The sequence below is a fragment of the Vipera berus genome (genome assembly GCF_964194415.1).
Source record: "Vipera berus genome assembly, chromosome: 1".
Lineage (NCBI taxonomy): Eukaryota > Metazoa > Chordata > Lepidosauria > Squamata > Viperidae > Vipera > Vipera berus.
The window spans coordinates 170143890-170162043 of record NC_138202.1 but is presented as its reverse complement, the minus strand read 5'-3'; the positions used below and the strand labels follow the sequence as shown (position 1 = coordinate 170162043).

The 18154-nt window shown below is 37.7% G+C and overlaps 2 protein-coding genes across 4 annotated transcripts in view; both read right to left on the bottom strand.

Annotated features, from left to right (window-relative positions):
• Positions 1-18154, bottom strand: part of GLS (glutaminase) — a 348826-nt gene that overhangs the window by 103315 nt on the left and 227357 nt on the right. The gene's annotated exons all lie outside the window — the stretch shown is intronic.
• The window catches only part of MYO1B (myosin IB), a 148339-nt gene that overhangs the window by 114479 nt on the left and 15706 nt on the right, over positions 1-18154 (bottom strand). For all 3 annotated transcript variants that reach the window (XM_081322267.1, XM_081322265.1, XM_081322266.1), the window contains exon 2: positions 3378-3521. In XM_081322267.1, coding sequence (XP_081178393.1) covers positions 3378-3512 — 135 coding nt within the window. In that variant the 5' untranslated portion in view covers positions 3513-3521. The remainder of the gene's footprint in view (positions 1-3377; positions 3522-18154) is intronic.

The window sequence follows — 18154 nt, the reverse complement described above, 5'->3', positions numbered from 1 at the left end:
GTCACTTTTTTCAATGTCTTCGTAACTTCAAATGGTCACTAAATGAACTGTCAAGGACTACCTGTAGTTTGGTTCCTTTGACATTTACTGTTTTATCCAAGAGCTGAAGATAGGAACTTTAAATACTTGTTTGAAAGCCTGTAGGAAAGAAGAACCCTGCCATTGGACAAAATTTTTCATCATAACATTTATTGGAAGGCAAATGATTCTTAAAATAATAATAAAAACCATACCACCACAAGCAAAATAGTTAATTTCCTGCCCATTGCCACCTTCCCAAACATGAAGCTGTTCCACAAGCTGGTCCTAAGATCTAAAAGATAATTTTTGTGGGGTTTGGATTCACTCTGTTTCACCACTAAGTATTTTATTTTTAAACCAGACACATTGGAAGGTATCAAAGATTCACATAGAAAGAATTGGAGAGGGGGAGGTTTTAAGTGAAAGATACTGTATATAATGTTATTTAAATTCCAAAACTAAATTAAACATTGTAGTTTTAAAAAATATCCTTTTTCTGTCCTGATTCTTTCAGGGTTCGTCATCATTAGATGACATTTGGTTTTAGTATTTTTGAGAAGAAGATAGCTTTCCTTTGTCCCTTTTACCCACACCATGCATAATTTTGTATTCCTAAATTATGTCCTCTCTTATTCCTCTCTTTGCTAGACTAACCAATCCAAAATATTGCAAACCTTTCCTGACAGGGAAGCTGCTCCACCCTCTTGATCGTTTTAGCTGCCCTCCTATAAACAGTCTCTGGCTCAATTATAACTAACGTTTTGAGGCACAGTGGCCAGAAATGCACAGAATATTCCAGATACAATCACATCATTGGTTCATATACAGTAAGGCAGGGGTCTTCAAACTCGGCCCTTTTATGACTCATGGACTTCAACTCCCAGAATTCCTCAGCCAGCATGCCTGGCTGAGAAATTCTGGGAGTTGAAGTCCATGAGTCATAAAAGGGCCGAGTTTGAAGACCTCTGGAGTAAGGGTTTTATGACACTGGCATCTCCATTTTCAATACCTTCTCTCATTATCCTTAATACGCTCTTGCCATTTTTATAGCATGTGTATTGACACCTTTACTGAACTGTTTACCATTACTACAAGATCTCTTTCCTCATCAGTTGCTGCTAGCACTAAGAAAATTGGTTTGCAAGAGTAGTTATGTTGTATAGGAACACAAAGAATATGCTTTGTTTCAATCATTTCCCTTCTTTAAAGGAATATTCATAGATTCTTTTCATATAATATATTTTTACATTGTTTGATGTTCTATAGACTTGAAACATTAGGAATTTTGTTGAGAACCTTTATTTGTGAAAGACTGTGTATAAAAGTAGCAATATTGGAAACTACTGGAACTGTGAAAGACCTAAGATTAAAATTAAAAACCAAACCAAGTATTAGATATAACACTCAAATCTGTCCATAGATTGTAAACACGTCTGAAATCCATTTCACATATCAGCAAACCACAATAAAAGCCACTTGCTTAGCGTTTCTTACAATACACTCATACATGTATACCTAAGACTTATAGATGAAAATATTTCAGTCAATATACTCCATTTTCTGATATCTTAATATCATAACAATGACCAACTAATATTTTTAAGCTTTTTAAATATTTTCTTGAATCCATTTTATTTTACAATATGAGTAAATGTAAATTATGTTTACATTATGAGTAAATGGGTTGTGAGCATATTAATCTATGGGCAAACAATGCATTTTAATTTAGTCAGTTTATATATCAGTTTTGACAGAGTAATCTGCCTTGATTATGACACCCTTATTGTAAATCTCAAGTCAACAGTAGAAAACATAACCTGGGCAATTATGAAATGTTGACTTTGGTTTCAGAAAATAATGCTGACGTTCCCATGTCTTTGATATACATGTAGAAGTATAACATTTTTTACAATCCTCCTTTATTAGTAAGCAATCCTTTCCACCACAGGAATGAGCTTTTGTAAACCAAATGAAGTACAGCATATAATGCTGTAATTCTCATATAAGGGGTAAGAACAGAACGCTAAACAATTTTGAGAATGTAATCCAGGTTAATGTTAATGTTCTTTTCAGAGGATGACTTGTAAATTCCAAATCAAAGTGAAACAGCAAATGGTAGTTAATTGTAGAGAGGTAAAGAGTGGAGAGAGGCACACTTTCTCTAAACCAGGGGTAGGCAACCTCGGCTCTTTTATGACTCATGGACTTCAACTCCCAGAATTCCTGAGTCAGCTGAGGGGTTTAATGTTTTAAATTGTGATTTTAATTTTTTGCGGCTAGACTTAATTTAATTTAATTTTAATTCTATATTGTATTGTTTTTAAATTTTGCCTTGTAAACTGCCCTGAGTCCTTTGGGAGTAGGGCGGTATATAAACCAAATAAATAAATAAATGAATGAATGAATGAATGAATGAATGAATGAATGAATGAGCCGAGGTTGCCTACCCCTGCTCTAAACCAAGAAAGACTATGATATTGAGACATGGAAGGTTTTTCTTTTAACAAAAGCAAGCATCACGTTTAAAGAGGTTTTCACGTTGCAACCTTCTGTGGCAAATCTAAACAGCAACTTTTCATCTAAAAGAGGGTTGAGCGTAATTCTGGAAAGGGAGGCCGTTCTGTCATTTGCATTAAGGCAACAGATGCAGTTCCAAAGGACTTCAAAGGAAAATGAAAAATGCTGGATTTGTACATCATGTTGAAACAGAGCTAACAATGTGATTTGCTCAGTAAATGATAACTGGCTGAGCATGCATAACATGCTAAGGAAAACCATGATTCAAAAACACAATACAGCGAATAAAAGAACCTCTCAAACAACACTGTGGCTTCGTGTGATAGACTAATCCCAAATGAGAATCGCTCAATAGATTTTCAAGAAACGACAGCATATTTTTATCTGTATACAAGTTAAGTAATAAAGCAAAAATAAGAAAATGCATAAATAAAAGATATTTACTTTTAAATGGAATCCTAAACTACCCCTTTTCTCCTCCAATTATTCCCACTTAGACCTTCTTTTTCTCCTGTTCTTAGGTTTCCTAATCTCATCTTTATCCATTCTGTTTTACTGACTCACGAGCCATATGTCACTATTAATACTTTTTACTAAGACAGAGCAAAGGAAATTATACAACGCATAATTAGATGATTAGATTACTCAATCTACGGCGGCCGTTAAATAGATCCACTGTTCTGCATGTAATTATATATCACACATTTAATCATCTTATTTTTGTAATGTTGGGAAAAATCATGTTTCATATATCAGTCTAGAGATTTCAATCCATGCCTTTTTGTGTGAAATGAATCCCATATAAAATAATATAGGGAAAATATTTACAGCATACTTACATATATTTCATTGTGATCAAAGCGTTGTTTGAGATTGCTGATAAAAGTTTCCTCAGTAAGGGGCTCAAGAAGCACCATATCTCCAACTCCAATCATATTGTCAAGAAGAGATGTCTTCACCTCCATTTTTGCCATTTTTCTTTACTATAGCAAAAAAAGGAGATTAACATTTAATATAACATTTAAATTACCACAATGGAAGAATGAAGAACTACAGTGGTCATTTCTAGCATTCCAACACACACCAAAAAGCATTTGGAAAAAGATTGTTTATAGTAAGATGGATGGATAAATAAATAAAACAGAAACACTCGACTGGATAGTTTTCAAAATCAGAAAATGATTGTTTCCACTGTCTGCTTTTACTATATGATAGTTACGAAAAAGCTGTTCAGGAAAGTTCAAAGCACTATTAAAAAATTTATTTCCTTACTTCTATAAATTACTGTTTGCAAGAATTACAGTAGGTCTCGTAAGGAAAGTCATCATAAGAACAACTAGCTTTGAAGAACTAACTCAGGATCTTTGAAAAAAGAACCATCAAGAAATAACACATACAATTTCCTGAAAAGTTTAGACTCTACATAACATCTTAGAAATTGCAGATCTATACCCGTGGCAATTATTTTCTTGAATATTACCGGTATATGCCTAAACCCTAAGCACTGACTGGTAAATTCAGAATTATCTCTAAAATTCTGACTTGGTGCACATACTGCTTCTTGATCTTTCATTTTAGTTACAAGTACAACTCAGTAAAAGAGTGAGAAAGTAAAGGCAATAATTATAATCCAGGATTGTAAATGAATCCCTAGACATTCCTCACCTTCTCTAACTGTATCTGGCTATGCTGTTCATTTGTAACTTTCAAGTAAACAAACTCCTATGTTTCAAGTAAGCATTTCTGGCCATTTGATTAATATAGTCAATAAACAAATAAACAAATAAATAAATAATAATAATATCACTTAATGATAAAGTGATAAAACAAGAAAAAATAAATCAATTTCCTACAAGTATCAATGCCCAGTGTTTAAGGTGTCCTATTGTACTAGCTAAATCTACAATTTTATCCAGAAAGATAAATTAAAAATGGATCTTAATTTCAAGAAAGTTTGCATACATTAACCCACAGTAACAAGAGCTCTTAAATATATATTGTTGAACTTTAAATATGAACTTTGTCCAAGAGACTAAATGTTTTCAGGAAAACAGCAAATAACTTGAGTTAATCTTGCTCATAGAAATCACTATTATTTCATCTAACCTTGGAAAAAAAAAGACTTATTTTTCTGAGAAATACAAATTCTAATAAGGTTATTTGTGGCTTACATATTTAGTTGCTCAGGTTTTATTATACTAAATTACAAGTTACCTACATAAATGTATTAAAGAATTTAGAGGAAAGCTATAGCCCAGGGGTGTCAAACTCAATTTCATTGAGGGCCGCATCAGCATTGCGGTTGCCCTCAAGGGGCCAGGTGGACGTGGCCTACTGGGTGGGCGTGGCCTACTGGGTGGGTGTGGCCTACTGGGTGGGCGTGGCTAGAGTGCATGTGGCCTGCTGGGTGGGCGTGGCCAGCTCTACATCGTTCACATCGAGGGTGCCTATGGGGGCCTGGGCAGGAGTGGGACAGATCTGAGGGTCTCTGGCAGAAGGAGGGTCTCTGGGCCAGGGCCAAGGCAGTGGGGGCCGTTCCCTCACTGTTTCCAGGATGGCTTCGCGGGCCACATGAAACCACTTTGCGGGCCGGATCCGGCCCCCGGGCCTTGTGTTTGACGTATAGCCAAATCAGTAAGCCTCCTTTTTTATGCTAATCCTACTCCAATTACAAATCTAGCATAAATGCATCAAACCATATCTAAAGCACATATCTGGATCTCTTCCTATGGCGATATGCTTGTAAGAAGTTTAGAAAGGCAGTAGTGAATTGGACCAAAAGTCTACTCAGTGAAGCACTGTTTTCTCTACTGTGGCCAACAGATGCTGCTTAAATGCCCACAAGCTAACCTAAAGACAACAGAATTCTCCACTCTTGTTCGTATCAAGAGATACATTGGCATATAGTCTTTATAGAAGTAAACAGGAAAAGTGCTTTGAAATCTGTGTAGCCGCACAGATTGTAGAAGTAGGCAATTCTTAAAGAACCTGTAGTGGCATGTGGGATTGACCTTGGGAGAAGAGGAAGGAATGACAAACATTGCCTCAGGAATGGTCAGATAACAGAGGCCATAGCCGGCAGCTGCATAACTGGTGGAGAAAATAGTCTCAGAAGGAACACACACATAAGTTCTCAGACTGTCAAAGAGAAGGCCAGAGATTTGTATTTTCAGATGTGCAAGATTCTGTTAATATAGCCTTACAATAAAGTAGAATCTGGTTGTGTTTACTGTCTGGTCTACCTCAGAAGGCTGACACAACCTGAGCTGCTTCCTATATTTGCTACTCTGTCTCTGTTTCCTTAATTCAAACACGGATTCTCCTGAGATGAAACATTTTGTACATGCACCTCCCTCTTAAATTTCTCTAACTTATCTTCCAAATGGTTCACCTCTATGGCGATCAACCTATTTTCTGTCAGCATGTTCTGTAGTTTAATTGGTCCTCTACAAAGAATTATTTCTTTGTCCTGAATCTTTAACATTAAACGATTCAGATTTTAGAATTATAAGCAATGGGAAAATTTCTTTCTATTTGTTATTTTCCTTGTGTGATGTATAATAATGATATCCCTTCCCAAACATCTCTGTTTCCTTTACTCATAAGCCTTTGGCAGGACAGAATAATGTAAGGTAGGGATTACTTCCTAATGCCCTGATTCCTTCTAAAATAATAAATGAATGTCTTTAACCCATCCCGTGAATAAAAATAAACAAGCTGTTGTTGATTTTGACAGATGACTAGAACCACAAGTTTGTCATACCTCAAAATTCTCAATGAGCTTTGTTATTCTGTTTGCCAGTTGGTACAATTATGTACCTGCAAGCTCTTAAGCCTGAATATAGTGGAGTCTTTTAAAGCTACAGCCCTATCACAACCTACTCCCTGTCCAGCAGAATAGTGTAAATTATGACAACACTTCCGGCTTTGGAGATGTACACATCTGGCTTTCACACAGACAGATGGTTCATTGCCAGGCCAGGATGAAAAAAAATAAATGTTTTGTGTGAATGGCCACATAAAAGCATTTCTAGTTTCTCTTCTCTTCCTTCTTCCTGGACATTGCAGTTCTGGGGAGAGGGTGACAAGGTGACTAAGCTATGTAAGGTCAAATAAAGGTGCAAATCAATGGTCATTTTCCACTGGAGCCTCACTGGAGACAGGCACAAGCATGTAAATTCCCTTCCTGCTTGTGGAGTGGAAGAGGAAAGCAAGGAAGAAATATTCAGGCAATTTCAAAGAAAATGGTCTTGGATGCCAAGACAGAACTGCAAAAAAATGTAAACTGACCCCACAGAGAGATAATGGAAAGGGGACTATGGGATGGGAGAGGGGAAGAATGAAGAGGCAACTCCAAGAGTGAACAGAAGAAGGGCAAATTGCAAATATATGATCTAACTCACACTCCAGCGAAATACAAGTGAACAGCAGATCCCATGTTTCTTTTGGCCATCTTCCCCTTTTCTCTGCCTTTGCCTTGTAACAATTCTATTGAGTTTCAATCCATTGTTGGTATCAATCCCACATAGTATGAACTAGTGGGCAAAGAGGCAGGATATTGAGCTATGCGGCTATCAGGGCACAGAAGTCCTTCATTACATATTTCTTTACCCATCACAGTTATTCCAGATCAAGCACCAAAATGTCAAGGAAAAAAGTGTATTCTCTCAGAGTCAGGAGGTTAGTGCAGATTTTTAACAAACAGCAGCTATATATGTAGCATTCTATACTCCTGGTGGTCCCTACATGACTGCTAACATTTTGTTGTATTATCAAAAAGCAGAAAATCAACCATCTTTCCAAACAGAACCCCCAAGAAAGCATTAATTTCTACATATTGATCTAGTTGTATTTTTAGCTGTTCCTTCAATTCCACTTCAGAAAAAACAGCAATGAGAACACACACACACACACACACACACACACACACACACATATATATATTTTACAGTAAATATTCATATTGGAATATTCAATCTTAAAACATGTGAATCTTATTTTGTACTTTTAAAGAACTCTCCACAAATGTGTCCTTACAAAAATCCACAATATTCACATCTTAGAAGTGTGTTAATTATTCAATGAGAGATAGGCATGTTTGCTGGAGTAAAACCAGAGTCTTATTGCATTTTAAGATTATATTATGTTTATATTTATAATACATTTATGATTCTTTATCAGTACCTGTTTTATACTGACACAAAGAGATGACCCATATCTGTATAAATCATTCAACAAGGAAAGCATCCCTTTAGTTTCTATTCAGTAATAATCATGTGTGTGCATGCCTTTAATCACTTCACAGTTTTGAGTAGGGACTCCGAGGGCACTCCAAAGTGCTTCAATTTATGCTCTGCATAGGGTCTAGTATTTATGCAAACACACTATAGTGCAGGAAAAGAGCAATGAAATGCCAACTAAAGGGAAATGAAATACAGGTGTAATTGGGTTCATATGGTATATTTTACTTTGTGGTATGACACAGATTTTGGGGCATTGGTGAGACAATTAGTATTTCTTAAGCGATAACTGATTCTTCAATGAATCACAGATGTCCTCAATGAAAAATACAGTTTGTAAGTGACCCAGCCAGAGATCTCTGTTGTGGACCTGATGGAGATAATAACACAATATGGGAAGGTTTCTGGATTTAAGGTTAATGTACAAAAAACAAAAATTTTGGCCAAAAATATGACAACACCGCAAAAGGCCCTTTTAGAAGGATTAACTGGATTTGAGATTGTTAAAAGGGTTAAATATTTGGGGGTGATTTTGTCGCCCTCTAATACAAAGCTATATAAAAATAATTATGAAAAATTATGGGGGAAAATTCAAAAAGAATTGGAGAGTTGGAAAAAATTGCAATTGTCTTTGTTGGGACGGATTGCAGCAGTAAAAATGAATGTCCTGCCTAAATTTTTATTTTTATTTCAAATGATACCGATTCTTAAGAAAGATTCTAATCTGGAGGAATGGCAGCGAGGTATCAATAAATTTGTGTGGGCAGGGAAAAAACCACGAGTTAAACTTAAGATTATGCAGGATACTCGTGAGAGAGGTGGCCTTAAATTGCCTAATTTTAAATTATATTATGAAGCTGCTGCATTAGTAGGAATAAGTGACTGGATTAATTTGACGCAAGGGAGGTTATTAAATCTTGAGGGCCACGATTTGTTGTTTGGCTGGCATGCATATTTGTTGTATGATAAGAAGGTAGACAACGTGTTTAGGGTGCATATTTTAAGACAGGCATTGCTGAGAGTTTGGAAGAAGTACAGACATAAGTTAAGTTGCAAGATACCATTGTGGGCAATTCCAAAACACGCAATAGAAAATATACATGCTGGCTTTAAACATGATCTGACTACGTACAAGGAGATTCTCAGTTTGGAAAGAAACGTTTGGTGTTTGAAATCATATAGCTTCTTGCGAGAAGAGAAGGTTGTTCAAAATTGGTTTCAATATACTCAGTTACGGGCCAGGTGGAAAGAAGACCAGAAAAATGGATTTACAATGACTGATGAAAATTTGATAAAGCAAATTAGGAATCAGGGACCAGCACATATTAAACGGATATATCTTGCATTGATAGAGATTGACTCAGAAACAGAGCTTGTTAAGGATTGTATGATAAAATGGGCCCAAAATATCCAGGAAGTCATCACAATGGACACGTGGGAAAAGATTTGGGTGAGGAACGTAAAATTTACACAAGCTCAAAATTTAAGAGAGATTTTTTACAAAATGTTTTATAGATGGCATTTAGATCCTAAAAAGCTTGCAAGTATGTATCCGAATTATCAGCCTAAATGTTGGAGGTGCGGTGATGAAGACGCAACATACTTTCACATATGGTGGACTTGTAAAAAGGTTAAGGCTTTTTGGATAAAAGTCTGGTGGAACATGCAGAAGATTTTTAAACAGAGGTTAAAGTTTTGTCCGCAATTTTTTTTGTTGGGAATAATTACAGATGCCACAGTTGTGGACACCAAGTTGATGTTGAATTTAATTACGGCGGCAAGACTTTTGATAGGCCAATACTGGAAGAAAGAGGAATTGCCGACCATAGAGGAGTGGACTTTAAAGGTTTCCGACCTGGCAGAGATGGCGAAGATTTCGGCCTATTTGAAAGATCATTCGCAAGAACGCTATATTATGGAATGGAGAAAATGGATTGATTTTATCCAGAACAAGTATAGGGTTAAGAAGTTTTATGTAGCATTTGAATAAGTCTTCTTTCGTTTTTTTTTTTCTTTTCTTATCTTAGTTTCTTTTTATACATATTTAATATTATTATTATTTGTTTTATCCTATATAAGCTAGAGAGTGATGGATTTTAGAGTTTATAATTGTTAGTATATGATTGTTTATGATTGCTTTTTATATATATACCTTGTATTTAGCTCTGGGAAGTCGGGGGGGAGGGGGGGAGGGGGGGAGGTAGGGAGGGGGGAGGAGGGAGGGGGAAGGGGGGATTCTTAAAGGAAAACTGTGTTTTAAAACTTTTCAATAAAAAAAAATACAGTTTGTACAGCAAAGAAAAATATACAGCATTGACATATTATGGAATAGCGCCAGTATCAATTCAGAGTTTTGGTCCATGCACTCACTCAGTGAGAGTAAAACAGAAATAACTTACTCTAAATTCAACCCATAATTAGTAAATGCAGGGCTTTTTTTCTCATAGAACGCTCAGAACGTCGTTCCGGCACCTTTTTTTTGAAGAAAAAAAAAAGCTCCCTCTATTGGCTTTCGAAAGCCTACTGCAGGCAATCTTGGCTCTTTTTTATGACTTGTGGACTTCAACTCCCAGAAATCTTGAGCCAGCCACGCTGAGGGGAAAGAGAGAGGTTTCCAAGCTGAGCCATGCTGGCTCAGGAATTCTGGGAGTTGAAGTCCTTGAGTCATAAAAGAGCCAAGGTTGCCTACCCTGCACTAGAGGAGGACATTAAAATTATTTACAAGGTTACTTCTTTAGGAACTAAACTTTTAGAATCTAAAACAGCTAATTCAAAAAAGCCAACAGGAAAGAACCTCACATTTTTCATCTGCTTCTGAAAGGTAAAATTAAATAACAAAATAATCTATTTACTATGTTAACATCTCTGCAATGAAATCAATAAAGGTAACAGGAAAGAAATGAGAAACATTTTTCTCAATGTAAATATGTCTAATTTAGCAGATGCTAGAAAAAAAATAGTATCTTTTGTACATACTCTATTACAACTAAACCACTTTAAATTAAACAATTCTTAAGAAAGAAATATTCTTAATTTGGACTTTACTTTTACTGTTTGGACTGTTGTGTGTTTTGAAAAATAGATTATTTAGAATCTAGTTATGTTGCACTTCAGTCTTTAAATAATTAACATAGTATATACATAACAATATATGATGTTTTCCATGGTGAGCTTAACATCAATAACAACATTTATTAAAAAGGCTAAAATAATTTCTGGGGGTATTATCTGTATAGTAAAATTTTGGACAAGCAGTGATCATGTTACATATGTGCATAAGCGTAGTCAGTAGCATATGCCTTTTTAAAAATATCAAACATGCAAAGAAACAAAAATAAGTCCAAAATATCTGTATTACATCCAGAAATGCCAACTTTGCAACCAATATTTCTCATCCATAACTATGGCGCCCTAAGGATACCTGCATACATGCAAATGCTTCTCTGAGATCAGTAACGCAGCAGGGATTGTTTTTTTCTTCCAGTAACAGATTGCCGGGAAATACCAAACATGGCCTTGAGAATTCCAATGTTTGTTACAAATTTTTCTGGATGTGGTTGGAAAGAGACCTAGAAATGCCAGCACAAATACATCACACTTGCTGAACGTGCACACGCAACTAATTACAATCTTCAATTATATGTGATATATCTAAAATGAGATGGGCTGTCTTGACTACAACTTGCAAACCGTTCCGTTTTGCGGGAAAACAATCCAGGACAAGCTGATCAGCAGAGCTTAAAGAGGACTCATTAACACAATTTCTGGGAAGGAAAGAAACAGAAGGACAGTTTAACATCTTCCAGTTGATGTTATGTTATGTAACATCTTCTGGGAGTTGAAGTCCACAAGTCATAAAAGAGCCAAGGTTGCCTAAGCCTGGCCTATTGTCTTTCGAAAGCCAATAGGAATTGCTGCTGAGCGTGCCAAAAGACCCGGCCGGCAAATGTTGCACAGGCAAGTTGTCTGCCGAGAAGGCAGGAACTCTGCACCCCTCCCTGCTGCCCAACTACACCATCTCAACTAGGTAAGTAAGATATTATTTGCAAATAGGATGGCAATAAACAATTTAGGCTGCATTTACATCAAGGCTTTTCAACCTTTTCAGAAATTGTACCACTTTTAGGACATGACAATATTCAAACACCACCAGTGCTTAACAAGGTGTCAAAAACTTGATGACTAAAAAAAAGGGTGGGGTATTTTGGGTTTCATTGGTTAGATCCATTTATTGTTATACAGTAGAAATGGCTAGTTTATAATATTATAGAAAAACAAAAAGTTGAGGTTCAATGTTAATGCTTCCTTCTACTCCTGTAACAGAGGAAGTCAGAAGTCAGTGCCTTTTCTTTTTACCTTCTCCCCCTCTCTTTTCCCTTTTTCTCACCCTTCGCTCGCAAAAGCCCCCCCCCACTCACTCACACTTTGCTCACAAAAGCCTCGTCACTCTCAGTCTCTCCCCCACTCACTCCGTCTCTTTCAAAGGCCTCTTGCTCGCTCACTCACTTACTGCCCTGTCGCTTCCAAACGCCATTTGCTCGTTCACACACTCACTTACTGCCCCGATGCTTCCAAACACCACTTGCTTGCTCACTCACTCACTGCATTTGGAAGCGACGGGGCAGTACGTGAACGAGTGAGTGCTGGTGCCGGAGGCCATCAGCTGTTTGGTGCCGGAGACCACTGCCACGAGGAACACAGCTCTGGGTCAGGGTTCGGAGCAGATCCAGGTGGGGGCTCAGCACAGGCCGTGGCGTGGCAAATGTGGGGAGGGGAATCCCCACAGCAGCTGTGGTGAGGGGAATTCCCATGGCATGTGGCTCCTAGCCGCAGGGGCAGGGGTGCAAAGGATGGGCGGCGACGCCGTAGCAAGACACCAGCATCACTCCCAGTGACAACACCTCTGAGTTCCGGCACCTTTTTTATTTTTTTTAGAAAAAAAGCACTGAGTAAATGTAAAATCAGAAAACTGTGTTCCCCCAACACATATTTGCCCCAACCAGGATAAAATATTTCGTGTTATATATCTTGTTTGTTTCTGTTAATGACGCACTAAATAGATTTGCATTCAATACTGCAAGCCACAAATATGCAAAGAATATGCAAGCCAGCAAAATATGTTTCATATTTTTCTTCTAGATTTATATTTTTACAAACTCTGTTTCCTGGTAGTGGGAACATTACATGTTTTTTCCCGATGCTGTTTTTCTTCAATAAAATTCTATCTTATAATACATTAGAACCACAGCAATTAAGGTGGATCAAATGTTGTACCCATTTTCACACTCAGCCTTCAATGTCAAGCTACATGGACATTGTAGAGTATGGGCTGTGCAAAGTATCTGAAAAATTAAAGCCTCTCGGTTCTAGGTCCTTTGCAAGGCTTAGATGAATCCTTCAGTAATTGTCCCTGCCAAAATAATAGTGGAGTAGTGTAAACCCTCTTACACTGAAGTAAAGCTCTAGGAAATACAAATCTAAAATACAGGCCTGATCTTAAATTGGGCTCTTCTTGCCCACAAGAGATAATTAAAAATGAAAGGTTGAATGTCCATTATATGTTTGTTTACTATGGCCTTAAAAGGAGTTATTTAATACCTACTAACATTTCTAAAATCCAGCTGCACACAAGGACAACTGATACTCAGTATAACACTTTGCTTTGAGGACCACAATTTTACAAGCCTGTACTCTAGATGGACTTCCTTGCCTCTATATGGCCATCCTTAACATTTTAAGGGGCTGAGGATCCCAAGATCTTTAGAATCATATTATATTCATAAGAGAGTCTGGGGTTTGGGAGAATCTTAAGAGTGTTGGTTAGGCAAGCTAACACTAGTTTACTTATTTCCAACCACAACACGGTTATAGATTGTGTCATTATTTTTCAGCAATGTGGGTCAACGTGGGCTCTAAGTGCCACAAAAGGGAGGCTATTATGATGCCAAAGATATAAACTGCAGTAGAAATTTGATCCACTGCATTAAAATCCATCGCATCATGTTCCAGTAAATTCACAATATAGTTCTATTTTATTCTAATTTGGTCAGACACCATTTAAAGCAATGTGAACAGTACAAGACACCACATTTTAAAAAAGATTCGGAGAAACTGAAAAAAGTTCAGAAAAGGGCAACGTAAATGATAAAAAAATTAAATTAAATCCCATGAAGAAAGACCAAAGGATATGTTTACCTACATGATACCTGAAAGGACATCATACAGAAGTTCAAGTTGTGTTCTTGTTGTTTGAGTGCAGGACACAGAATGATGGATTCCAACTGAATATTAGAAAAATACTTACTACCATTAGATATGTTCAACTGTAGGCAAGACAGCTAAGTCTCTGGAACTGTTTAGCCTAGATTTCTGTAATGATAAAGCTTCAGGGGGCCTTATGGATTCCTACTAATTTTAAGGCTCTGCAAATCCATGTTCATGTTTTTTGTATTAACACTGCAGTAGGAACAGAATTTGTTTCGGCTACTGAACTTTTCATGTTCTAGTTGGTCAAAGGGTCTCCCTCCCCCACCCGCTTTGCAAAAAACATTTCATGTCACTAGATGAGCCCAGTCAAATCTACATGGCCAAATGGCTTCACTCTTTACAGAATATTTTGAACTGTTAAGAAAAATGTTGCAGGCAAGGCTTGTTTTAACATTATAGGCAGTATTCACCATACAATGGTTTCTTTAAATTTGTCTAAAAAAATTCAAGAACTGCCACGGCATCTGTGTAGCAATATTCAGACCAGAACAAATTTGAGAGAATACATCCATATTTTTCACATCAGTGTATAACATAACTGTACAGGCAAGGGTTCCCTTAAACAGGTGGAAGAAAAGCTAACCTAAAATGAGAAGATCAGATCAATACATATGAGCTGCTTTTCTTTAAACCCCATTAAACTAATTCAGTGTCATAGTGGAACAGTTCTTATTCAAATACAAACAAAAACAAAAATACAGGCATAGCCATCATCTTTCAGGAATGTTGAGTAAAGGTGTTTAGGAACATCTTCAGAATGCTAATTTAAAGCAGATTCAACCTTTTAGTGGCTACAAATCAGGCAAATAAAAATCATTCCCCCCCAGCTTTATCATCTTCTGAGTTAAGTGTGAAACTCATTTTCATCAGATACTGTAATACCAATACCTGCAGATATCAAAAATACAAACTTCAATTCTCTTCATTTGATGGTTTCTCTAGATTTTTTTTAGTCTTAACATCACACAGTGGTTACATTTAAGCAATATGTATGAAAAGAATCACAAGGTTTGAATTCAAAAGCTCTGCTCTATCCTCTTATAATACTGTGAGATAGTAACCCAAAGTTTAAGTTACACCATTTTAAGATTAAAGCTAAATGGCAATCTAGCTTTTGATCTGTGCTTCAAAGGTTGCATTTGCATTCCTGTTGCAGAAAAGAAATACATATGGCCTCTGGAATGAGATTTCCTTTCCCTGCCCCCCTCCCCCCACCCACCCCTCACCCCCAACTCAATGTCTGTGTGACTCTGATGGTGTCCTGGAAAGCCTAGAAAATAAGGCTCTTCATCCAAGCCTCAAGGTAAGACAGATATGCTCTACTTCTTACATTTTGTTTTTCCGGCATCCATAGAACATTGTATAATCTTGTACTTTGTAGCGAGGCGGCCTCTAAAGATAGATAGATAGATAGATAGATAGATAGATAGATAGATAGATAGATAGATAGATAGATAGATAGATAGATAGACAGACAGATATCAAAATTTAAAATGACTAGTAAGACAAGCCCCTTCATGGACTACTGCCTTGTCGTGGCGAAGGGGCTTGCGTAATTCAATGAAGCTATGAGCTATGCCGTGCAGGGCCACCCAAGACGGACAGGTCATAGCAGAGAGTTCTGACAAAACGTGATCCACTGGAGAAGGAAATGGCAACCCACTCCAGTATCTTTGCCATGAAAACCCTATGGACAGTACCAAAAGGCAAAACGATATGACGCTGGAAGATGAGCCCCTCAGGTCGGAAGGCGTCCAATATGCTACTGAGGAAGAGCAGAGGGCTAGTACTAGTAGCGCCAGAAAGAATGAAGCGACTGGGCCAAAGCCGAAAGGACGCTCAGCTGTGGATATGTCTGGTGGTGAAAGGAAAGTCCGATGCTGTAAAGATTTTTTCTCCATAGGAACCTGGAATGTAAGATCCATGAATCAAGGCAAGCTGGACGTGGTCAAACAAGAGATGACAAGACTGAACATCGACATCTTAGGTATCAGCGAACTAAAATGGACAGGAATGGGTGAATTTAATTCAGATGACCATCAGGTATACTACTGCGGGCAAGAATCCCTCAGAAGAAATGGAGTAGCCTTCATAGTCAATAAAAGAGTAGGAAAAGCAATACTGGGATACAATCCTCAAAATGACAGAATGATCTCAGTTCGAATCCAAGGCAAACCATTCAATATCACAGTAGTCCAAGTCTATGCCCCAACCACCGGTGCTGAAGAGGATGAAATTGACCGGTTCTATGAAGCCCTACAGCACCTTATAGAACTAACACCAAAAAATGATGTCCTTATCATCATGGGGGATTGGAATGCTAAAGTAGGAAGCCAAAAGATAACTGGAATAACAGGCAAGTTTGGCCTTGGAGTACAAAATGAAGCAGGGCACAGGCTGATAGAATTTTGTCAAGAGAATACGATGGTCATAGCAAACACTCTTTTCCAACAACCCAAGAGACGGCTCTACACATGGACATCACCAGACGGTCAACACAGAAATCAGATTGACTATATGCTCTGCAGCCAAAGATGGAGAAGCTCTATACAGTCAGTAAAAACAAGACCAGGAGCTGACTGTGGCTCAGACCATGAGCTTCTTGTTGCAAAGTTTAGGCTTAAACTGAAGAAAGTAGGGAAAAGCACTAGGCCAGTCAGGTATGAATTAAATCATATCCCTGTTGAATATACAGTAGAGGTGACAAATAGATTTAAGGAATTAGATCTGATAGACAGGGTGCCTGAAGAACTATGGACAGAGGTTCGCAACATTGTACAAGAGGTAGCAACCAAAACCATCCCAAAGAAAAAGAAATGCAAGAAAGCAAAATGGCTGTCTGAGGAAGCTTTGCAAATAGCTGAGGAAAGGAGGGAAGCGAAAGGCAAGGGAGAAAAAGAAAGATACGCCCAATTGAATGCAGAATTCCAGAGAATAGCTAGAAGAGATAAGAATGCCTTCTTAAATGAACAGTGCAAAGAAATAGAAGAAAACAATAGAATAGGGAGGACCAGAGATCTTTTCAAGAAAATTGGAGAGATGAAGGGAACGTTCAATGCAAAAATGGGCATGATAAAGGACCAAAATGGCAGGGACCTAACAGAGGCAGAAGAGATTAAGAAGAGATGGCAAAATTACACAGAAGAACTATACAAGAATGAGCTTAACGTCCCTGATAATCACAATGAGGTGGTCACTGACCTCGAGCCAGACATCCTAGAATGTGAAGTGAAGTGGGCCTTAGAAAAGCTGAGCAACAACAAAGCTAGTGGAGGTGACAGTATTCCAGCTGAGCTATTCAAAATCTTAAAAGACGATGCAGTAAAAGTGCTACACTCAATTTGTCAGCAAATTTGGAAAACTCAACAGTGGCCACAGGATTGGAAAAGATCAGTTTACATTCCAATTCCAAAGAAAGGCAGTGCCAAAGAATGTTCAAACTATCGCACCATTGCACTCATTTCTCATGCTAGTAAAGTTATGCTTAAAATCCTACAAGCTAGACTTCAGCAATATGTGGATCGAGAACTACCAGAAGTACAGGCAGGATTTCGAAGAGGCAGAGGAACTAGAGATCAAATTGCCAACATACGCTGGATCATGGAGAAAGCTAGAGAGTTCCAGAAAAACATCTACTTCTGCTTCATTGACTATGCTAAAGCCTTTGATTGTGTGGATCATAACAAACTGTGGCAAGTTCTTAAAGAGATGGGAGTACCAGAACATCTTATTTGTCTCTTGAGAAACCTATATGCGGGCCAAGAAGCAACAGTGAGAACTGGACACGGAACCACTGATTGGTTCAAAATTGGGAAAGGAGTCCGGCAAGGCTGTATACTGTCGCCTTGCCTATTTAACTTATATGCAGAGCACATCATGAGAAAGGCAGGGCTAGATGAATCAAAAGTTGGAATTAAGATTGCTGGAAGAAATATCAACAACCTAAGATATGCAGATGATACCACTCTAATGGCAGAAAGTGAAGAGGAACTGAAGAGTCTCTTGTTGCGAGTGAAGAAGGAGAGTGCAAAAGTTGGGTTGAAACTAAACATTAAGAAAACCAAGATCATGGCATCCGGCCCTCTCAATTCCTGGCAAATAGATGGGGA